The sequence below is a fragment of the Aulonocara stuartgranti genome (assembly GCF_965226115.1).
Source record: "Aulonocara stuartgranti genome assembly, chromosome: 23".
Taxonomy (NCBI): domain Eukaryota; kingdom Metazoa; phylum Chordata; class Actinopteri; order Cichliformes; family Cichlidae; genus Aulonocara; species Aulonocara stuartgranti.
Window position 1 is genome coordinate 32,791,008 of NC_138958.1, and position 24,506 is coordinate 32,815,513.

General features: G+C 44.2%; 1 protein-coding gene across 1 annotated transcript; it reads right to left on the minus strand.

Annotated features, from left to right (window-relative positions):
* Positions 1-534: 534 nt before the first annotated feature.
* cldn10a (claudin 10a) lies at positions 535-24,506 on the minus strand. The gene is made up of 7 exons (XM_082522864.1): positions 23,679-24,506; positions 23,365-23,588; positions 5,530-6,045; positions 3,999-4,160; positions 3,784-3,865; positions 3,576-3,680; positions 535-2,591 (listed from the first exon to the last, which is right to left on the minus strand). The coding sequence occupies exons 3-7, from the start codon at positions 5,747-5,749 to the stop codon at positions 2,462-2,464; spliced, it is 699 nt and encodes a 232-aa protein (XP_082378990.1). The 5' UTR covers positions 5,750-6,045; positions 23,365-23,588; positions 23,679-24,506; the 3' UTR covers positions 535-2,461.

Sequence of the window (24,506 nt, forward strand, 5' to 3'; positions counted from 1 at the left end):
GACCTTTACAAGTCTTCTTGAAATATGTAATAAAGCTGCTTGAAGCATTCTTCTCAATTTTGCCTCCGGCATTTAAGCTGCTAGTTATTAGTAATTTTGCCAGGACCTCACTGTGTGGCGGGCTGCATAATTACAGCATAGCGTCTTTGTGCTGCTCTAATTAGACTTAAATCTGAGGTAATGAGAGTTCCGGGGAGTGATGAATGTTCTTTTAGTTCAGATGAAAGAGCTCTTTTTTTGTTCCAAAGTTCACCCAGCTTATATTAAAGTTATTGTTAGTGTGGTAGAGAAATATACTGATATTTTGGAGGCTGGGCAGCCTTAATATCTTTATGAAAGATGGTTTAAATTAGCTTTAAATTAGATTCCCAGCCATCAACCCTAAAGAGGCCCCTCCCCTTGTAGGTACTTAATAGGCCTAACGCCTGAGCCTGCAACTTTTACAATTCACTAGCCAAACTCTCCCAAATGTCCTCTTTTCTTTATATGGGCTTTCAGACATATACAGAAATATATGTTACTTTGTTTCTTAAAACCTGCAGGATATTTAGACTGTACAGAAAAAATGAAAAAAATAACTTAAAAAAAGAAAAACATACCAAACTGTATTAATTCTGCCAGTCCACTGGTTTATAACCCACATTGTGTGTTTTAGATGCTTCTGACAAATGCTAGTATACTAAAGCAGACATTAACATTAACACTGAGATCACAGCTACACAGTTTGCTGCTGTTTATTGAAATGGTGCAAAACCAACAATTCAAGTAGAACCTCCCAATATAAACCTATATGCATGTGCTGACCTTCCAAATACTAGATTCCTTCCTATCAGTTTTTTTCTGATATCTGGCATTAACAAGGCATTTTTTTCCCAGAGAACTGCTCCTCACTGTATCTTTTCTCTTTTTCAGACCATTCGCTGTAAATCCTAGAAATGGTTTTGTGGTAAATCCCAGTACACGAGAAATTCTTGAAATACTCAGACTGGCATGTCTAGCACCAACAGCAGACAACAATCCCATGTTCAATGCCACCTAAAACACAATTTTCCCCCATTCTGATGTTTGAGCATTAGGTTGCTCCCATATGATTGGTTGACTTAACAAGCATATTGTGTACCTAATAAAGTGGATGAAAAGTCTAAACCTTTGAAAGGTAGCACTGTTCCTCAGCTTAGTGTCAAAAAGCTACTGGCATGCTCACAAACTCTTTTTGGTTTTGTGTTGGTTTAAATATGTAAAATTAAATATGTATTTAATTTATATGAAGGATGAAAAAGGAGCAACATTAGAAGATTAGTCTAGAAATGTTTGAAAGAAAGTTGATGTTAGAATTCATTAAGTTTATCATTGGAAGAAATGTATTTTTAAATGAGCCATTCAGTTACTTCTTTTCAAGTTCTGAAGACTACCATAACTTAGATGACTGAATGATTCTCAGTCACAGACATTCAGGATACAACAGTTTCTTTTGAAATGTGTAGTTGTAATGATTTTAGTTTAGACAAAAGCTATTGCAACCTGTTGATATTTGTCAACTTTTTTTTTTTAAGAATTTCAAGAGAGTTCCAGCTAAAATGTATTTAACACAGGAGACATACAACCACACAAAGCCACCCTTCTGCTGAGCCCTGGACACCTGACTATTTTTTCGCAGATGCAAAGTAGTGGAAAGCACATGACATCTACGCTCTGTCAGCTGGTTCAAGTATCTACCCTCTGGGCCAAGAGGTTTTGCGTAACATAGCCCAGGGTTCCTATATTCCTAGGTGGAGATGGATGGCTGATAAGACGGGAAACCTCCGGTTGGGCGTCCACATCTACATAAGCATCTCCGGGGTCAGATGTGACCTAGTTAGCCTTGGAGGTCAAACTAGTCTTGACTAGGAAAATTAGAAAGGCACTTCTTCCACCTATTATTTGGTTGTAGGGATGGTAAATTATACAAAGATAAAACTACTATAAGTTATGCAGGCTTTTAGGAAAAAGTACCAAAATGCTCATTTTTAACAAGAAGACATTTGTATCGTTGTGAGCTGGAGCAGTTAATTCATTTACTTAATTTATGGATCAGTCATAGTATGCCAATGGTTAGTTATAAAACATTTAAGAAAATGTAAGAAAACAAAAGGTTTCACTATTAATTTTTGACATGTTTTAACAATCCATAAGATGGTGAAAAAGCCAGTTTGTTAAAGGTGATTAAAGACTTTGAATGTCATGTTATGTCAAATTAAATGTCCTACTCTCAATGCTTATGTTTCATAATCGAGTTTATGAAATGAGGCAGCCATATTTAAATCTGAACACTAAATCAAATATGTAAACCATATCCCAGATTAGCTCACTTTTTATCTTCCCACAGATGCAGATTAGTTCATTTTGGAGGATGCTGTCCTTGGTTTTAAATGATGAAATGTTGTTAAATTCTCAAATCAACTCGTGTAACAAGAGTCCAGTTTCACACATATGCATTTCTTCCAAACTGCCTCAATGGCTCCTGTGTTTCCTTGTTTGGCCTCTGGGCTGGCTTACTGGTCTTGTTGCATGTTGTCGGAAAAGATGCAGCTCCACTGTAGGAGTATTCAGCTCTGCAAAAGTCAAAACAGGAAATTTACATAGTAAAGGCTACAAAGCTCTGTTTCAAGCAAAACATTTTTTTTCTTACACCTTTCAACTTTCTTGTTATATTTAAGAAGTTCTACAACCATATTGAGTTTTTCATGCATTTCAAAAGAGTTCAAAGATAACCAAAGGGACTTAATCTATAGGATTTCATCAAACTGGTTAAGATATTTTTTCTCAAAGCTACAAATTCAGCTCCATTATGGAATAAATTATTTTAAATATTGTTTGATCAGAGAAGTCATTAGGATTCCTCCACTGGGAACCATGAATTTAATGGAAATTTGGAAAATTTTAAACCGATCTTTGAAACCAAGCTTGCCATTCTTAGAAGCCTCTAGGTTGTCTGATTAAAACATGCATAGACAAACTTTCATGTAGTACCAGTAGCACATTTTTTTGGTTTATAATCACTACGATTACAAACTGACTGCCAATCAATACTAGGTGCCATTGCTGCTATTCACCGTATTCATACAGTGAGAACACTCTAATCAGCCTGATTGTTATCAAAAAGTGGGGAAAAAGAACTAGGATGTTTAAAAGAAAAAGGAACGAAAGAAAAAAAATCTGTTTTTCTTTGCCCATCTCATGCAACACTTCTCAATAGCTCCCCTCAGTCAAGGTGACTTTAACTTCTAAAAGGTCCTTCTTATGCAACTGTAACAAAGGAAACATTCAGCTGGAGTAGCTAATCAACATAACGTACAATCATACAATTTACTTTGTAGGTTCAGCAATTATGCAGCAAGTTGCTGAGAGATTACTGGATGTTTTTGACTGGATTTGCCTGTCTATTGCAGTTAAAGTAATTACTTAAATTGCCCAATTGAGTTAGTAAATCAATCATGCAGTTTAGAGTGCATCCACATCAGATCCACTATGACCTTGCTGTTCATGTGGAATCACATTGTTCGCATTCTGTATATCTGCAAAACCAAGCCACTTGCCTGATACTGAAGCCTTCAGACAGGCTGAGGCAGAAGATAAGTCCTCCTAAGATGCACAACACAGATCCAGCCCAGCCAATGAAGAGAGCGGCTCCCAGCTCAAACCTGCAGGGAAAAAAGAAAAGAAAATGAAAAAACCAAGATATTTCTGACTGGACTTCCTTTCATCTGATTATGTCTTTGATCCATGTGAAAGGAATCCTTTTACTTCTGGGCAACAAATAGGGGGTCAAAGAAGTCAGCTGTGATCCTGCGAGCATATATGGAGCATGCCGTCATGCAGCAGAGGCCTGTGGAAAGAAATAAGCAGATTACTACATCAAATTAAAAGGAACTAAGGTAATGTTCTTAGCTCAAGAAGAATTCAATCCACACATTATTCTCCATTAAATCCAGACATACATAGAATGGGATGGTTTTTACCACTAAGAATAAAGTGGAAGCCTGACAGGACAGTCAACCGAGCTTTAGTGGTCTTTGAGCCTCCTATTTTTGTGCACTTCATTCCTACCAAGGCAAGAATGGCACCAAAGAAACCCAGACTCACAGCAGCGATCATCAAACCCCGACACACCTGGATGTACGCTTAAAAAATGAAACAGAGAAGAGAGCTATACATTAGTTGTTTCCCTACTTTTTTGTTGCCCATGAATCGTAACAATAAACAGACTTACAAATGTGAAAAAAAAAAGAATTGTTTTGTTCATATTGAACAGTTTGATGTATTCTTGTGTGAGGGAAATTTGAGATAAAGTTGCAAATAAATCACTTGGAATAAATTGGATTTCTGCACTGATTTTCATAATAAAGTTGGTCTACGATTAACACTGCAACTGACCAATCACATTAATGTGATGTCATAACTTTGCAATGCGAGAACCAAAATTATGAATGCCTGTGTAATCTTTTCTTTTGTCATCTTATACAATGTAAAAAAAATCTTAATTACATCTGTTTTGCCTTTTTAAAAAAGATCTCTTCCAGGGTTACACATGGTTTGCAAGTTGTCCACTATTAATAAGAGTCTTGAATGTCCTCTATTTGAAGACAGTTTGTCCTGATTTTAATAGATAAAAAGGAAGGGCTTTTGAAATGCTTTCCAGCTTGGTTCATTTGCTTACTTTTTGCAGAGTGGACTGTGAGGGAGTTAGTTTAAAGGTTACGTCTATACTTAAGACTTGTATCAAGGTTGGAGCACATGCAGAAATAATAATGCTAATAATGGGCATAAATGTTGCATGAGTGTTGCAAATGACTCGTATGTGAAAAGTGTCTCAGATTGTGGCAAAAACTAAAAGATGATCAAAAATAAAATGTAAGTAAAACTAATTATTGCTAGCTTAATGTTTCATCAGGTAGAGAAAAATGCAATCATGATGTTTGATTGATGTGTAAATATCGACTTCTCACTTACAAGTTGACTGCACTTGAAATGTTATCATTTAGTGTTGTGTTAACATCTTGTTCTTGTAGAAATTTAAGAATTGTAGAATTTAAGTTGTAAAGTGTTTTAGTTACTTTGGGCTTTTTAAATGTATAGATGGTAAAAGATCTCTCCAACCCCTAGGAATGAAAACAGCAGTCTAAAGGACACTAAGATGGCCAGAAGTATTGCTTTCTTAACTTTGAAAAACTAATATCAAGTATCAAGTGACCTCTCTGTGACTGTATGGCTTTCTCAGATTGTTTTGATTGGACATATAAGGAGGGCTTAATAAGTAGTAGCTAGTAGCTTTAAATGTAGTGGCCATTTGTGGCCTCAAGGCTGAGGTAGAAAATGAAATATCAAGTTTCAAATACATTCTTTTTTCACAAATGAGGTCATTTATCTAAGAAGTACATCTGTCAGATGTGTGCTCACAGATTTGTGGTTATTTATTTAACTGTGTCTGTTTACTGATGTAAGAAATGTCGTCCCTTGTGACTGCAACACAACATTATATTATGAACTCACCATCCAAAGCCAGCATTGAAGGAAAGTCCTTGCAGTTTGACACACCAGTGGAATCTGTCACACATGTTTTCCACAAGTTGGACCAGAAGGTAGCTGTGGTAATGACCGTACCATCCACAGAAGATACCTTCCAGTAGTCTGTCGGCAGAGTAGATGACACCAAGATCCATCCAGAGATGGTCAGGAAAAAAGCAGTGATTTCTGTAGCCATGTTGCCCATTTTCCCTCTGACTTAAAGGTCTGGATTGGGACAAGTACAAGTTCTGTCTCTCAAAAAGTGGGAGTGTCGGTCTAGGACAGGTGCACCAGTGCTGGCAGTTCTGCAGAATTTAGTTTCTGCTTCTCCTGCTCAGCCTCTGACCAAGCATCACTCAAAGACACACCATTCTCCGATCCACATTCTGTAGTTTTATAGGGTATGGGGGCTGGGACTGACACACAAGTCATCACTCCACACGGTATGAAGAGAGGTTGCATGAGGATCTCCAGGAGAAGGAAGTCTTTAATTGGAAGGATCTGAAAAGGCAAGATGAGGAACACAGATAGAAGGGATGATGATGTGTGGTTTCAACAGTATGCCTCGGTTTTTCAACAACATGAACAAATAAGGGTGTAGAACATCAAAGAAACCCATTGGTACAGCTCTTTGGACTTAGAGTTTAAGAAATAAAGTCATAAAATTACAGAGAAAGTACTGGCAGGGGGGAAAAAATCTGTTGAAATGCTGCAAATAAGCAGAAAACAGTTTAAAAACTGTTACTTTTAAGAATTCTATTACTTAATGTAATGCAAACAATGAGAAACATCTTTTCTGTCATGCAATAGGTTATTTTTAGTGACTTACTTTATAGTAATATGATTGGACATGGTTGATATCTTTGTCATTGAAATGAGTGTAAAATTGATTAAAATACAGTTAAAAGTCTTCAATGTACGCCCTGTTTTTTCGGAAGTTACAATTTTCAAAACAACCCAGTGGGCAGAATTAGATACATTGAAAAGTTGGTTATAGCCCCCTAGGCTGTGATTGACATCCCTGTTTAGCAGCATTAGAGCACCATCAAGTGGCAGAAAAAACAAACACAGTTCCTCCTCTGAAAGAAATATTAGACTGTAGGGTTGATATTCATAATAGTAACCCTGGGTCTCTCTCTCTCTCATGCACATGCACACTCTTTCTACCTCATTGCCATGTGACAATGACAGGCTGCTGTGGGCTCAAGTGTTATAACAGCAGAATAAAACCTATGCTGAAGAAGTTTAGGAAATATTAAGAAATGCTAACAAGTATTTCAAAGTTCTGGTCAAAGTTTTGATAACCTAGTGTAATTTTTAGGATAAATATTTGTTATTTAATCAGGACAGCTAATCAAATTATGACTCTTTTATATGTGTGAATGTCACTGATGATGACAACAGAATAGCAGTACAAATAGGCACTGAGTCCTAGTGCTGTCTGATTAAACTGTGGTGGTTGTCGCTCTGTATTTTTTTTCCTGCCCAGCAATGATACACCTATTACATTTATTGATATCAGTTACATTTGTCAGTGGTATGATGGTTTAAGGACAGAACAGAATAGTTCAAACTGAAGCGAAATGCTTCCTTGGTCTCGCTCTGCAGTGTCTGTAGTGTGAAATGAAATATGGATGTATGAAAAGTACAGCAGAGTATGTTTGTCACAACTTAAATATTCCCTTATATTTAATTGTCAATAAAACTCTCAATGTTTTGCTGGTAACATATTAGTCTTAAACTATGTAACTTTGATTTACAAAGTAACAATGGCTTAAACAAAGGCTATGGTCAAACAGAGGATGACATGAAGTGAAATTATGTTGATAGGAAAATAAACAATAATTTCTTTATTTTTTATAATTATAATAATCATTCATTGAGTCATTTTTGTATCGGGCTGTGAACATCAAAACTATGGTGATTGTATAATTTGTATGTATATTTATATGTTTGCAATCTTTTTCTCAATGAGTTTCCCAATACCTTTTTTAAGCTATTTTAAACTTTGCAGAAAAACTGCCTAGGGCACTGTGGGTGTCAATACCTATATACATATATAAAATTGAATTGTATTGTATCAAATGGAATGTAACAGTTTACAATGGAATTCTATAGTATAAACTGAAATGTAATTATAAAGAATGAAATGTCATAGTAGAATGGAATGGTATAACATAGTGTGGAATGTCATACTATAAAATGGAATGCCATAATATGGAATGATATAATGTAGAATGGAATGTCATAGGATAGTATGAACTGGTACAGTATCAAATAGAATGCATTAGTATAAAATGGAATGGTAATCCCATTTTCACCTTTCACATCTTATCTCATCTCCTTCTTCACACAGCATCATGTATGCTCTGCGTTTAGTGTTGCAATTTACCACATAAACATACAGAACAGTCACATACACAGCCATACCAAATACACACACACACACACCAATATAAAGCACAGTCACATACACAACCGTAAAAGATAGACAGATACACATACACATACACCTTTAGTAAACATGAGCACACTGAGGTTTGTCACATGGAATGTATGGGGAGTTGTTTCCACATTTAAATTACTAAGTTAAATGACTTACAGGCAGTAACAGGAGACTCATATGTCCAAAACATCTGTACACACACTCACTTCTCCACAGTTCCCTCACATGTTCTCAGGCGTTACAACTCGAAACAAAGAGGTATTAATTAATAGCTGAGTAGAGTCAGCTGTACAAAAAGCATGGCACCTAAGGCAATAGAGATGCAGGACACACCCACACATATTAAATGGAATGCCATAGTGTCGAATGGAATGGTATGGCATAGTAAGAAATAAAGATTTATTTAGACGCAGAAAATTAGAGGTAATCCGGGTCTTTACATCTTTAAGACATTCCTGCAGTTCAACCCTCTGGGGTGCGTGGCATGATTGCCAGTTTTGCCTACTTTTGATTTTATCTTTATATTTCATTTTAAAAACTATTCACCTTGCCTTGTTTGGTATTTTTCTTTTCAGTACACACAAAATGGAAAAGGTGGAATGTCATATTTTAGAATAGAAGTGTATAATAGGCAATGGAATGTCATTCTAAATAATGGAATGCCATAGTATAAAATGGAGTGTCATAGTATAAATGGAATGCCGTAGAATGGAATGTTAATGTATGAAATGGAATGTCATACAAGTCATATTATTCAATTCAATTCAATTTTATTTATATAGCGCCAAATCACAACAAAAGTCGCCTCAAGGCGCTTCATAGATACAGAGAAAAACCCAACAATCATATGACCCCCTATGAGCAAGCACTTTGGCGACAGTGGGAAGGAAAAACTCCCTTTTAACAGGAAGAAACCTCCGGCAGAACCAGGCTCAGGGAGGGGCGGCCATCTGCTGCGACCGGTTGGGGTGAGAGAAGGAAGACAGGATAAAGACATGCTGTGGAAGAGAGACAGAGGTTAATAACAGATATGATTCAATGCAGAGAGGTCTATAGAATGGAAAGTCAAAGTATAGAAGAGAATGGCATTGTCATGGATCGCTGTGTGGCAGGCAGGAGGAGGACCCAATCGCAAAACCAAACAAAAGACAAGGAGCACGAGAACAAAACTGAGTCCACAAATACACAAAACAGGGCAAAACAGGGAAGCAAATGTCCAAAGAGGTCAGAAGGTCAACCCGGGAGGTGACAGCGCAACAGTTCAGTTCGGCTGTTCCGGGGGCCGGCCACGTGTAAAGTGGCAGTGGCAGCAGAGCGGGTCCGGAGGCCGGCCGCGTGGAAGACTGCGGCGGCTGTAGAGCGGGTCCGGAGGCCGGCCGCGTGGAAGATGGCGGTGGCGGCGAAGGAGACGACGGAGCAGTTCAGGGGGCCGGCCGCGCGGAAGGCAGCGGCAGCGGCGAAGGAGATGACAGAGCAGTTCAGGGGGCCGGCCGCGCGGAAGGCAGCGGCAGCTCTCCAGTGTCAGGCGTACTGGCCGAGGCTCGGTGGGCACAGGACCAGTCGAGGCAGGACCAGACGAGGCAGGACCAGACGGACCAGACGAACCAGACGAGGCGGGACCAGACGGTGGCGTGGCAGCCATAGGCGACGGAGCCGGAGGCGATGCGGGGACCAGACCAGGTGAAGCGGGGGCCGGACCAGGCGAAGCGGGGGCCGGCCCAGGCAACGCTGAAGCAGATGCGGGGGCCGGACCAGGCGACGCTGAAGCAGATGCTGGAGCTGGACCAGGCGAAGACGAGGCTGAAGCAGATGCTGGACCAAACGAAGCTAGTGGAGGTGAGCCAGGCGAGGCTGAGGCGGACGCTGGACCAGGCGAGGCTGAGGCGGACGCTGGACCAGGCGAAGCTGAAGCGGACGCTGAACCAGGTGAAGCTGAAGCAGGCGCTGGACCAGGCGAAGCTGAAGCAGGCGCTGGACCAGGCGAAGCTGAAGCAGGTGCTGGACCAGGCACTGGACCAGGCGAAGCTGAAGCAGGCGCCGGCCCGGCGAGGGTGATGCCGGAGCCGGACCAGGCGAGGATGAAGCCGGAGCCGGACCAGGCGAGGGCGAGGATGCAGACTCTGATGAAGCTGGACCAGGAGACTGCGTGGGCGGAGACACGGCGGCCGCAGCTGGCGTGGATGAGGCTGCTGGTGGAGCAGCTGGTGGCTGAACGGGCCCCTCGGACCCTCCAGCGGAGACGAGGAGGTGCTGGCCGGGCTGACCAGAGCCACCAGCGGAGACAAGGAAAGGCTGGAGAGGTTCTCCTGAACCCCCAGCGGAAACGAGGAACGGCTGGAGAGGTTCTCCTGAACCCCCAGCGGAAGCGGATGCAGAGCCAGCACGTGCGGGGACCTCTGGCTCAGCGGACGCTAACTGTAGCGGCACAGGGCACGCAGTCGGCTTAGGATGCAACGGCTGGGGCTGTGCAGGGCAAACAGTCTGTCCAAAGTGTGTCAGCACCACACAGTCCCCAGCTGGCGGAGAAAGCTCACCAAAGCTTCCAGCTGAGGTGGGCAGTGTCTGAACGGGTTGCTGAGCAATGAACTGAGGTGATGACTGTGCTATCGATTGAAGTGCAAGTTGTAGTTGTGGTTGTAGTGATGGTGGGACAGCAGGTAGTTGAACTGGTGACTGAACAGGTGACTGACTCTTGGCTGCTCTCCTCCGAGGAACAGGAACGGGTGCTGGGCCTGGCCGAACACCAGTCATCCCCACCCGAGAAACAGATACGGGTGCAGGGACGAGCTGGGCTCTGGCTGCCTTTACCCTGGGGGCCGGTGTAGGTGCAGGAGCTAGCTGGACCTCTGCTGCTCCCACCCGAGGGACTGAGACGGGTGCAGGAGTCGGCAGGGTCACAGTAGACCTCACCCAGGGAACCGGAACTGGCGCAGGCATAGGCTGGGCGTCCATCAACCCCACCCGAGGGGCAGGTACGGGTGCCGGGATGAACGGCGCCTCTGCCAGGCTGGGGACAGAAGCAGGGACCAGCTGGACCTCAGCCACCCTCTCCCGAGGAACTGATACGGGAGCAAGGGAAAGCCAGGCCCGCGCTGCCCTGGTTACAGGAACTAGAGGCGGAGAGCGAAGCACAGGAACAGTAACAGTCACTGGGTGAACCAAGTTAGTGGAGCCAAACACAGTTTCAGTAAACAGAGACTTATGGTGGGCTGGTTCTAGCAACTCTGCTGTACTTAAGTTGTCCATGTCATAATTAGCAGTCTTAGAAAGAGTGAGTTTAGGAGCAGCCACAGGTACAGGAGAACTCACACAAGCAGTGTCTGGATAAGCTGGATGTGAAACAACACTACACACAGTCGTACAGGATGTAGTCCGAGACGTAGTGCACACAGAGTCCATGAAGCCTGGCCGAAAAGCACGGCGCATAGAGTTAAACTGACATGACCGGGGAACAGAAAAGTTAACCTGTGCAAACAGCTCTGCAGTGCTCAAACTAAAATCTTTTGCCAGTCTCTGTATAGCAGATGAAACCCTGCGGCTTTTAACCTTAGCAGGCAGTGAATACATAGTTTCAGAGGGTATGTGTTTCTCAGCATGCGCCGTTACATCTATAGCTAATGATGCTAACGGTGTGTGGCTGAGCTCAGACTGGGAAACCTTAGAGTCTAAGGGCTGAGTAAAACAGTCCTGCGGGGCTACGATGCTGGTAGCAGTATGTAGATGAGTCTGGTGTGAAATAACAGTCTTATTGCTCCCACAAATGGCACTACAACATGTAAAAAATATATATATATATAAGCTCTGGCGGACTTGGTTCTATAGTAGGTCGTAAGGGTTAAATAAATATCGTCAAATAATCGAGATCTCAATTTCAGTGAAAATAATCGTGATTATCATTTTTGCCATAATCGAGCAGCCCTACCCTGGCGGACTGATGTTTACTATCTCTACAGGTGACACATTCATATCAGCTAAATCAAAGAAAATACTGTGAGCATTTCCCGAATCAGAGGGCTCAAAAACACAAAGGTTACTAGCGAGAGCAACCGGTGAATGATCTGACACTGAGGTGCCTCGCTGTATAGTGTCTCTGGAGTCCAAACAAAAAGCGGCGGAATTATCCGAGTCAGGTAACACAAAGGCGGGGAAAACAGAGCCACTCACAGTAGTGCATAAGTCATGAAGTTCGGGTCCAGAAAACTTGGGCTGAGTGTGTGACGCACAGTCACTCTCACCCAGGGATGAAAACTGCTCCGCTGCTCGGGAACGCCGACGGCGTTTTCTCCGGGAAGGGGAAGGAGACAAGCCAGGCCGCGAATCCGTCAGCGGACCGGGCTGAACATCCTCCGACTTTTCATACTGGAGCAGCTGCTCCGGGCGGATGCCTACAGTGGAGACGAGGAAGTCCTGGATGTGGGGGCGTAAGCAGCCTAAGCAAAGAGGCCCAGACCTCCCTCTCCCCAGCCACCTCCTCCAGCTTATCTGGGGGGATACCAAGGCGTTCCCAGGCCAGCTGAGAGATATAATCTCTCCAGCGTGTCCTGGGTCTGCCCCGGGGCCTCCTCCCGGTGGGACATGCCTGGAACACCTCACCCAGGAGGCGCCCAGGGGGCATCATTGTCAGATGCCCGAACCACCTCAGCTGGCTCCTTTCGATGTGGAGCAGCAGCTTCTCTACTCTGAGCCCTTCCCGGATGGCCGAACTTCTCACCCTATCTCTAAGGGAGAGGCCAGCCACCCTTCGGAGGAAGCTCATTTCTGCCGCTTGTATCCGCAATCTCGTTCTTTCGGTCACTACCCACAGCTCGTGGCCATAGGTGAGGGTAGGGACGTAGATCGACCGGTAAATTGAGAGCTTCGCTTTTACACTCAGCTCCCTCTTCACCACGACGGACCGGTGCAGCGTCCGCATTACTGCAGCTGCAGCCCCAATCCGTCTATCGATCTCCGGCTCCCTTCTCCCATCACTCGCGAACAAGATCCCGAGATACTTGAACTCCTCCACTTGGGGCAGGAACTCATCCCCGACCCGGAGTGGGCACTCCACCCTTTTCCGGCTGAGAACCATGGCCTCAGATTTGGAGGTGCTGATCCTCATTCCCGCTGCTTCACACTCGGCTGCGAACCGTTCCAGTGCGAGCTGGAGGCCCTCACCCGATGAAGCCAACAGAACCACATCATCTGCAAAAATCAGAGATGAGATTCTGAGGCCACCAAAGCGAAAGCCCTCCGCCACTTGGCTGCGCCTAGAAATCCTGTCCATAAAAATTATGAACAGAACCGGAGACAAAGGGCAGCCCTGGCGGAGCCCATCACCCACCGGGAACGAGTCCGACTTATTGCCGGCAATGCGAACCAAGCTCTTGCAACGGTTGTATAGGGATCAAAAGGCCCGTAGCAATGGGCCAGACACCCCATATTCCCGCAACACCTCCCACAGGACACCCCGAGGGACACGGTCGAATGCCTTCTCCAAGTCCACAAAACACATGTAGACTGGTTGGGCAAACTCCCATGCACCCTCAAGTATCCTGGAGAGGATAAAGAGCTGGTCCAGTGTTCCGCGACCAGGACGAAAACCGCATTGTTCCTCCTGTATCCGAGGTTCGACTAACGGACGAACTCTCCTTTCCAGCACCCTGGCATAGACTTTCCCAGGGAGGCTGAGGAGTGTGATCCCCCTGTAGTTGAAACACACCCTCCGGTCCCCCTTCTTAAAGATGGGGACAACCACCACGGTCTGCCAGTCCACAGGTACTGCCCCTGATCTCCACGCAACATTGCAGAGGCGTGTCAACCAGGACAGCCCTACAACGTCCAGAGCCTTCAGGAACTCGGGGCGGACCTCATCAACACCAGGGGCTCTGCCACCAAGGAGTTGTTTAACTGCCTCAGTGACCTCGCTCCAGGAAATTGGCGGGTCATTCCCCTCATCCCCAGACTCTGCTTCCTCCTCGGAAGGTGTGTCAGTGGGATTAAGGAGGTCCTCGAAGTATTCCTTCCACCGCCTGACAATTTTCTCAGTCGACGTCAGCAGCGCTCCACCAGCACTATACACAGTGCAGGTAGAGCACCGCTTTCCCCTCCTGAGACGTCTGACGGTTTGCCAGAATCTCTTCGAGGCAGTCCGAAAGTCTTTTTCCATGGCCTCTCCGAACTCCTCCCACACACGAGTTTTTGCTTCAGCCACTGCCCGAGCCGCATTCCGCTTGGCCTGTCGATACCTGTCGGCTGCCTCCGGAGTCCCACAGGCTAACCAAGCCCGATAGGACTCCTTCTTCAGCCTGGTGGCTCCCTTCACCTCTGGTGTCCACCATTTGGTTCGGGGATTACCACCACGGCAGGCACCAACCACCTTGCGGCCGCAGCTCAATGCAGCAGCTTCGGCAATGGAGACGCTGAACATGGTCCATTCGGACTCAATGTCCCCAGTCTCCCTCGGAATGCTGTTGAAGCTCTGCCGGAGGTGTGCGTTGAAGATCTCGCGGACTGGGGCCTCTGCTAGACGTTCCCAGCACACCCTCACTATGCGTTTAGGTGCACCAGGTCTGTCCAGCGTCCTCCCCCGCCACCTGATCCAACTCACCACCAGGTGGTGATCAGTTGACAGCTCAGCCCCTCTCTTCACCCGAGTGTCCAGAACATATGGTCGCAGGTCTGGTGATACGATTACAAAATCGATCATCGACCTACGGCCTAGAGCGTCCTGGTGCCACGTGCACTTATGGACACTCTTATGTTCGAACAGGGTGTTCGTTATGGCCAAACTGTGGTTAGCACAGAAGTCCAATAACAAAGCACCGCTCGGGTTCAGATCAGGGAGGCCGTTCCTCCCAATCACGCCCCTCCAGGTCTCGCTGTCGTTACCCACGTGAGCATTGAAGTCTCCCAGCAGGACAACAGAGTCTCCAGGTGGAGCACCCTCCAGCACCCCCCCCCCCCCCCCCCCCCAGGGACTCTAAGAAGGCTGGGTACTCTGAACTGCCACTCGCCGCATAAGCGCAGATGACAGTCAGGACCCGTTCCCCGACCCTAAGGCACAGGGAACAAACCCTCTCGTCCACCGGGAAAAACCCCAACGTACCGGCAGCAAGCCGAGGGAATATTAGGATACCCACCCCAGCCCGCCGCCTCTCACCAGGGGCAACTCCAGACTGAGACAGAGTCCAGCCCCTCTCCAGGAGACTGGTTCCAGAGCCCAAGCCATGTGTAGAGGTGAGCCCGACTATATCTAGCCGGTACCTCTCAACCTCACGCACTAACTCAGGCTCCTTCCCCACCAGAGAGGTGACATTCCATGTCCCTATTGCCAGTCTTGGCAGCCGGGGGTCAGTCCGCCAGGGTAGGGCTGCTCGATTATGGCAAAAATGATAATCACGATTATTTTCACTGAAATTGAGATCTCGATTATTTGACGATATTTATTTAACCCTTACGACCTACTATAGAACCAAGTCCGCCAGAGCTTATATATATATATTTTTTTTACATGTTGTAGTGCCATTTGTGGGAGCATTTCAAGTTGCTATACATCAATACAACTGTTATAGCCCATATTGTAATAATATGTATGCATTAAGTCCATAGTAATTACATTAATTGCAAAAAAGTACAATAAACTACAAAAAAATTGAAAATCGTTTTTGTTTTTTTTACATATATTTCTACTTGGAGAAATTTAAGAGGTTTATCCCTCAAAACTTGAAATACAAAAAAGTTGCAAAAAATAGTTTCTCACCACAGGAAATTTATTTTGAGTGTCTTCATAGTTTTATTTTGGAGATACACCAATTTCTATATACTGCAGGAAAAACGAAAAAACAATCCTATGATGCAAATTTGCAAAGAAAACAGCATGTGCATCAAAATAAACTATTTCCAGCAGTGCAATTCGAGTTCTAAGCATCACAGAAACTATTCAGAAAAGTATAGAGTCAAACATGACTTATAAAAACACCAGTATAGGCATTTAAGGCCTACAAGTAAAAAACTACATTTCCGAGAAAATGACGTCACTTCCGGTTTCGGGCAGGAAATGGCGGACATGCGATAGTTCGTGACTTCCAGTGTTGCCAACTTTGTCGCTATATTTAGCAAGTTTTCAGACCCGCTAAAAAAAAGACGTGAAAGCCCTTATTGCTTTTACTCTCAACAAGCAGCGGGTGCTGTAACGCAGTCAGTTCTTCTTTTACTCTTTTACTCTTATGCTGTTTTGTGGATCACAAGGTTTAAAACTACTTATAAACACACACACAAAGTAACTCCACCAGAGTGCCTATTTTGGGTCACTTTTGCCGGTCCAAGCCCGGGTAAAGGAGCAGGGTTGGAATTGTGACATTAAAAAACAATAATTGCTAAAAGAAATTTAATTTGTAGTTCTAAATAAATTCTAAATGCATTTAGGACGTTTTTTACTCACTTTATGTCTCTTCCACGATGTTATTTCTCTCTCCAACAACATAGGTTACAATTAGATTAGCATGACCAATTATGCAAATTTGGCGATGACGTCATTTAGCGACTTCTAGCGACTTTTAGGACAACCAATAGCGATTTTCCTTACTGAGGAGTTGGCAACACTGCTGACGTCTGTTTCACCGTGGGAAGTGTTACGAACAGCTGATCGGATCGGCAAAGCGTGTTTCTGGAATATTATGTTTTTGTTCCTGCAAGCGCTTTTTATGCAATTTTTGCAAAGCTTTATGTGGAAGGAAACCGTGACCGAGGACAAGCTGATGGCATAAGATGTAAGTACAACTCCTCCGGTTTCATATGCAAAACAAATTATTGCGCTAGCTTACACGGTTCAGGTTCTACAGGGATTTAAAAATTGTTACACAAAACGGAGCATGCTGCTCTGACCGGCTTTAAAGGGTTAACGATGACAACGTATTGAATAATGACTTTAAAAAATAATATAAAATAGTGTGCAACACCACTGAAGTATTTTTACCTCTCTTTTCAACCAACGGCAGTCACTCTCCTCTCCAAATAACTTCTGCTTAGCTTTCCGAGCTTCCCTCGGGTCCTCTTAATCAGCGGTCTCCACCCTTTTTTGCGCCACGGTTTATGCCCGACAATATTTTCACGGACCGGCCTTTAAGGTGTCGCGGATAAATGAGGGAGGGGCCAATAATCGGCTCAGTCATTTTTAATGATCGTTGAAAGCCCAGATCGTAATCGTGATTAAAATTCGATTAATTGAGCAGCCCTACGCCAGGGCCTCCGCTCCTGGCCGCCACCCGGCACACAATGCACCCGACCCCTATGGCACCTCCTGCGGGTGGTGGGCCTGCGGGAGGATGGGCCCATGTCTCCTCTTCGGGCTGTGCCCGGCCGGGCCCCATGGACTAAGGCCCGGCCACCAGACGCTCGCACTCGGGCACCCTCCCCGGGCCTGGCTCCAGGGCGGGGCCCCGGTAACCCTATCCCGGGCAGGGTAAACTGGCCTTGAGTCAATGTCTATATTTAATTTCAGCCTCCACCGTGGCCTGGGGTATTTCCAGGAATGCCTGGGATCATCCACTCCGATCTGATACAGCATCACCGTCAGTGCCGAGGAGAGTAGCGGCAGTGCCAAAGAGGTTCCAGAGCAAGCAAACAGCTACTCTAGCACCTGTGTCTGGTGCTTGGTCTGATGCTGCAGCTTTTTTAACTGTGCACAATGCACCACTACGTGTTCTTGGTGCATCCCTAGCTCAATCAGCAACTGGGCTGGGGCTGTCCGGGTTTCGACACCACTGTAACAAGTACCTGATGCACACACATTCACCATTGTGGTCAGTGTAAGTGTTCCTTTAGTCCAACAACAATTTACACTCTTGTCCTTTCTGACTTTTCAATTGCCATGCCTCCAGCTCAGTTCTTTCCCTCATCCATTCTCAGCGGGCTACTAAAGCAGGGAGAGCATGATTAGAAAACCAGTCCCAGCTGCCCTCCCGGGCTCCCTAGTACTGGCCCCAAACCTACACCCCTCTTCTGCAGAAGAAGTGCAGAGATGCAGATCACACCCCTGCCACAATGTAATCAAGATCCTCTTGATTCATGTAGGATACAATAACATATAGTCGAGAAACTACAGAGTCTAAGTGGAATCCTCTGTGTCCACAGCACTGAACTGAGAAGTGTGATGAAGGGCAAAGGGTATCAAAAGAGTGAGTCTGAGTATAATGAATGTTAAAAATTTGCATGCATGGATATAACATGTTAAACCATCAATTCTATGTACAACACCAGGCGATATTAATTATATTCCTAATCTTGTATTTTTTTAGGAAATGACAAAAAAATTAGGTAGATAGATAGATAGATAGATAGATAGATAGATAGATAGATAGATAGATAGATAGATAGATAGATAGATAGATATTAGGGGTGCAACGATACTCGTATCGAACCGTTCGATACAGTGCTTTCGGTTCGGTACGCATATGTATCGAACAATACAAAACAACAATACAAAATTTTTAATTTATTTGATCAACTTTTCTTCTGATGATGCTGTCTGTGTTGAGAGCTCAGTGGCTGGACTGGGACAAAAAATTGGCCCGGGCATTTTGACTAGAGACCGGCCCCCCAGGTATTATAGGAAAAGCCATAAAGCCTTTGAATGAAAACAGACGCTGTTGTGAAAGTGATGTACACTGTCTTGTTGGTATATGTATGTTTTCTATACATTTTACGTCAGATAAAAACTTTGGTTGTAATCTTCAGATAATTATTTAATAAAAGCGAGACATTTTAAATGAGAATAAGAACATATTTCTTTGTGCCCCCTTTTCCTTGTTAATGCCCTACCTGGCACCCTGGCAAAACTTTGCTAGATCCGCCCCTGCACAGTTACCAGCTGTCAGCGTAAAAAAGGATTCTGGTGTTATTTGTCTCTCAAAAACAGTTCATAACTTCCCTTTAACTCATTCATGTCACCTAAAAGGTGAACCTGTTTGTCCATCATCTGTTCAGCTCTGATGATTCAGTAAGGACATCTCCTGGTTTCATCTTCATGTTTCCCTCTCACCACATATCCAAACCGATATTATGACCAGCAGCTTTTACAGCTGTGGCTCCAGCAAACATCAGCTGATACTTAATATTAAATAAATTCTAACAACAGCTGATCAAGCTTAAACATGCAGCTGTCGTTTAACACGACATCCACTGGTTTCCTCTTTCTGGCGCAAAGTGGGTGATACATAAACAAGAGAGAAAAGCTGATCAGCTGATCATTGATCAGTTTCATGATCATGTTCATTGAAGTAGAAACAGGAGAGGGAGGGGAAAGAATGAGTGAAGAAGAGGCATCTGACAGCGTAAACACAGAATAAATCCAGCTCTGTGTCTTTTTCCATTCTAGCTGAAGTACGGGATAAACTGTGCTCCTTTTCAGCTCAATACGAAAGGCGTAATATTTTCTCTGAATGCGGGGACGATTCCGTCTTTTTACGGGACGGTTGGCAACTCTACTAACTAACCTTATGAATAAAATAAAGTTCACTATCAGTAACATCATAGCACCTACCCAGCTGTATAGAAACTCCGTCATGCTAGTACGCAGTACGAGTTATTGTAACTGACTGTAAAAAGTCAGCACAACGAAAATAAACTACACCTAAAGTTGGTTTATATCTGACCCAGATAGACTGCAGGTCATAACTTCTTACCTGAAGTTCAGTTCACCTGACACTCGGACCGGCGGCCGCCTAGGGTCTCTCCTTCTCCTGCCTCCCCTTTCTCTCATCCACCTGCTGTCCTCCACCACTTGCTAATGTTACTGAATCTGTGGAAGCTCCGCGATAGCCACCACCAAACAACTGAGTTATTTTTACACACTGGCCAGCATCTGACCAATCCACCACCTTTCATTGTTTATACCGTTACCAGAAAAAAATAAAAAATCATCGGCCCATAAAAACAAAAAATCACTATCGGCCCACCAGGCAAATGCCCGATGGCCAGTCCAGCTATGCGTGTATGGTTGCACCCCTAATAGATATAGATATAGATATAGATACAGGGTGGGCCATTTATATGGATACACCGTAATAACATGGGAATGGTTGGTGATATTAAAGTCCTGTTTGTGGCACATTAGTATATGTGAGGGGGCAAACTCCTCAATGTGGCTGGTGACCATGGTGGCCATTTAGAAGTCGGCCATCTTGGATACAACTTTTGTTTTTTCAATAGGAAGAGGGCCATGTGACACATCAAACTTATTGGTAATGTCACAAGAAAAACAATGGTGTGCTTGGTTCCAACGTAACTTTATTCTTTCATGAGTTATTTACAAGTTTCTCTTTGTTCACAGCCATTGACATGTCGAAGAGGTTAACACGTGAGGAGCGGATCGAAATTGTGTTGATATCTGGTGAACGCAGTAACCGGGTCATTGCAGCACTGTAGCATGGGAGACCACCCATCTCCCATGCTACAGTTAGCAAACTGCTTGCTAAGTTTCGTGAAGCTGGTTCAGTGTTGGATTTGCCAAAATGTGGACACAAGAAAACTGTCACTAATGAAGAAACATCAGTGGCTGTCCTAGCTTCATTCAGCAAGAGTCCACAGCGTAGCACTCGCCGCATGTCACTGGAGAGTGGCATTAGTCGAACATCCCTTCGGCGGACATTAGCTACTCACAAATGGCACCCTTACAAACTCCAGCTACTGCAGCATCTCAGTGAGGATGACCCAGATCGGCGCACAAAATTGGTAGGATGGGCAAAACAAAAATTGGAACAGGACCCTCAGTTCACGCTGAAGATTTTGTTCAGTGATGAGGCAAACTTTTATGTGAATGGTGAAGTTAACAAACAAAACCACCGCTATTGGTCTGACACTAACCCACATTGGATGGATCCCTCCAAGACTGTTGGAACAACAAAAGTGATGGTTTGGTGTGGTATATGGGGTACAACGATAGTGGGTCCATTCTTCATCAATGGAAACCTCAAGGCCACTGGATATTTGAAATTGCTACATGATGATGTGTTTCCCTCTTTATGCACTGAAGCTGGCACGTTCCCTGAGTTTTTCCAGCAAGATGGTGCACCACCACATTATGGGTGCCAGGTCCGAGCATTCCTAGATGAACAGTTTCCTGGAAAGTGGATTGGTCATCGTGGGCCAGTTGAATGGCCCCAAAGGTCTCCAGATCTGACCCCCTTAGACTTTTATCTTTGGGGTCATCTGAAGGCAATTGTCTATGGGGTGAAGATACGAGATTTGCAGCACCTGAAACTACGGATACTGGATGCCTGTGCTGGCATTTCTCCTACGGTGTTGCTATCAGTGTGTGAAGAGTGGGAGAAGAGGGTTGCATTGACAATCTAACACAATGGGCAGCACATTGAACACATTTTATAAGTGGTCAGAAACTTGTAAATAACTCATGAAAAAATAAAGTTACGTTGAAACCAAGCACACTATTGTTTTTCTTGTGACATTACCAATAAGTTTGATGTGTCACATGGCCCTCTTCCTATTGAAAAAACAAAAGTTGTATCCAAGATGGCCGACTTCTAAATGGCCACCATGGTCACCAGCCATCTTGAGGAGTTTGCCCCCTCACATATACTAATGTGCCACAAACAGGACTTTAATATCACCAACCATTCCCATGTTATTACGGTGTATCCATATACAGTGGGGCAAAAAAGTATTTAGTCAGCCACCGATTGTGCAAGTTCCCCCACTTAAAATGATGACAGAGGTCAGTAATTTGCACCAGAGGTACACTTCAACTGTGAGAGACAGAATGTGAAAAAAAAATCCATGAATTCACATGGTAGGATTTGTAAAGAATTTATTCGTAAATTAGGGTGGAAAATAAGTATTTGGTCACCTCAAACATGGAAAATCTCTGGCTCTCACAGACCTGTAACGTCTTCTGTAAGACGCTTTTCTGTCCCCCACTCGTTACCTGTATGAATGGCACCTGTTTGAACCCATCATCTGTATAAAAGACACCTGTCCACAGCCTCAAACAGTCAGACTCCAAACTCCGCCATGGCCAAGACTAAAGAGCTTTCGAAGGACACCAGGAAAAGTATTGTAGACCTGCACCAGACTGGGAAGACTGAATCTACAACAGGCAAGCAGCTTGGTGTGAAAAAATCAACTTCGGGAGCAATCATCAGAAAATGGAAGACATACAAGACCACTGATAATCTCCCACGATCTGGGGCTCCATGCAAGATCTCATCCCGTGGGGTCAAAATGATCATGAGAACGGTGAGCAAAGATCCCAGAACCACACGGGGGGACCTGGTGAATGACCTGCAGAGAGCTGGGACCAAAGTAACAAAGGTCACCATCAGTAACACACTACAACGGCAGGGAATCAAATCCCGCAGTGCCAGACGTGTTCCGCTGCTGAAGCCAGTGCATGTCCAGGCCCGTCTGAAGTTTGCCAGAGAGCACATGGATGATACAGCAGAGGATTGGGAGAATGTCATGTGGTCAGATGAAACCAAAGTAGAACTTTTTGGTATAAACTCAACTCGTCGTGTTTGGAGGAAGAAGAATACTGAGTTGCATCCCAAGAACACCATACCTACTGTGAAGCATGGGGGTGGAAACATCATGCTATGGGGCTGTTTTTCTGCCAAGGGGACAGGACGACTGATCCGTGTTAAGGACAGAATGAATGGGGCCATGTATCGTGAGATTTTGAGCCAAAACCTCCTTCCATCAGTGAGAACTTTGAAGATGAAACAAGGCTGGGTCTTCCAACATGACAATGATCCAAAACACACCGCCCGGGCAACAAAGGAGTGGCTCCGTAAGAAGCATTTGAAAGTCCTGGAGTGGCCTAGCCAGTCTCCAGACCTCAACCCCATAGAAAATCTGTGGCGGGAGTTGAAAGTCCGTGTTGCTCGGCGACAGCCCCAAAACATCACTGCTCTCGAGAAGATCTGCATGGAGGAATGAGCCAAAATACCAGCTACTGTGTGTGCAAACCTGGTAAAGACCTATAGTAAACGTTTGACCTCTGTTATTGCCAACAAAGGTTATGTTACAAAGTATTGAGTTGTATTTTTGTTATTGACCAAATACTTATTTTCCACCCTGATTTACGAATAAATTCTTTACAAATCCTACCATGTGAATTCATGGATTTTTTTTTCACATTCTGTCTCTCACAGTTGAAGTGTACCTCTGGTGCAAATTACCGACCTCTGTCATCATTTTAAGTGGGGGAACTTGCACAATTGGTGGCTGACTAAATACTTTTTTGCCCCACTGTAAATGGCCCATTGTGTAGATATAGATATAGGCCTGTTTAATTACAGAGGATTTCCAAGAAAAGATTAGATCTAATCTGTGCATGCAAAAGTCTTGCACTGTTTCTGGGCATATTGTTACTCGAAGGATACCTTTGTTGTGCTGTTCTCACATGACTTTGGTGCAGCTTCTGGGCATCATAAAATGAGCATGTGTTCCAACAGCAAGCATTCCAAGAAGACTAAACCCAGGTGTTTCACTATTAGTAAACCACAGGGGGAAAGTGCTTCAAGTGCCGTAATGAAATCCCCTCAGTGATGCTTTTCCATGGCTGCTGTTGCTGGGCAATCCCAGAGTGGATCCTTATCCTGTATATCTGTCAAAGAAAGGGATGCAGGTGGAACTCATGGTTATGCGTGCACCTACTGATAACATCCAATCATGATTATCAATTCAATTGTAGCACCTCTAGTTGGGACCAGTGCCACCTCAGCAGAGATCCTGAACATCCTAAGCTGAAGAGGAGAAACAGGGAAACCAGACAACCACAGAGAACCAGACAGACATAGGGAAACAGAGAGGGAGCACAAAAAAGAACTAACAGATCTATTCCTAGGCATGAAATACCAAAACACAAAAGCACAAAGGAACAAAACATCAAACGATTATAAGAAGACTAAGAGCATAACATAAATAATTTCTCAAAACAAATCATGAACACACAAAAACTACAAAACAGTGTCTATACCTCCAGCCCCCTTTCTCCAGAGACAAAGTCACAACTTATCCTATATTTAACTGTCACTCGTGATATTCCTATTCCCAGTTCGCCTCCGAGAAAGGCCTTGTCCCCCCCCCCAGGCGCCTGCATGTGTCACTCTAACTTACAATGCCTCACTATGCGTAGAATAACGTATGGCACAAAATTTGTATGCAAAATAGTAGTAATGACACAAAGGAAAAACTTTCATAAATATCAGATTACACATGGAAATATGAAATAGCATTTGTTGTTCACCTGCTAAACAGAGCTTCAACTAAGTACACATCTATGAGAAACTGTTGTTAAGATATGGAAACCATTCGGTGTGAGTCAGCCCTTATCATTAAATCTTTCAGCCAATGCTTTCAATAATTTCAATAATAAGAACCCTTAGCCCCAGTATTGTTAGGGATTAGACTCAAAGACGGGGATAAAACCAGAAGTAGCCACGTGTCTCCACACAGCCACAATACAATCTACATTGTCCAATAGAGTAATAGAGCTCTGTTTTCTATGTATGCAGTGTACTGT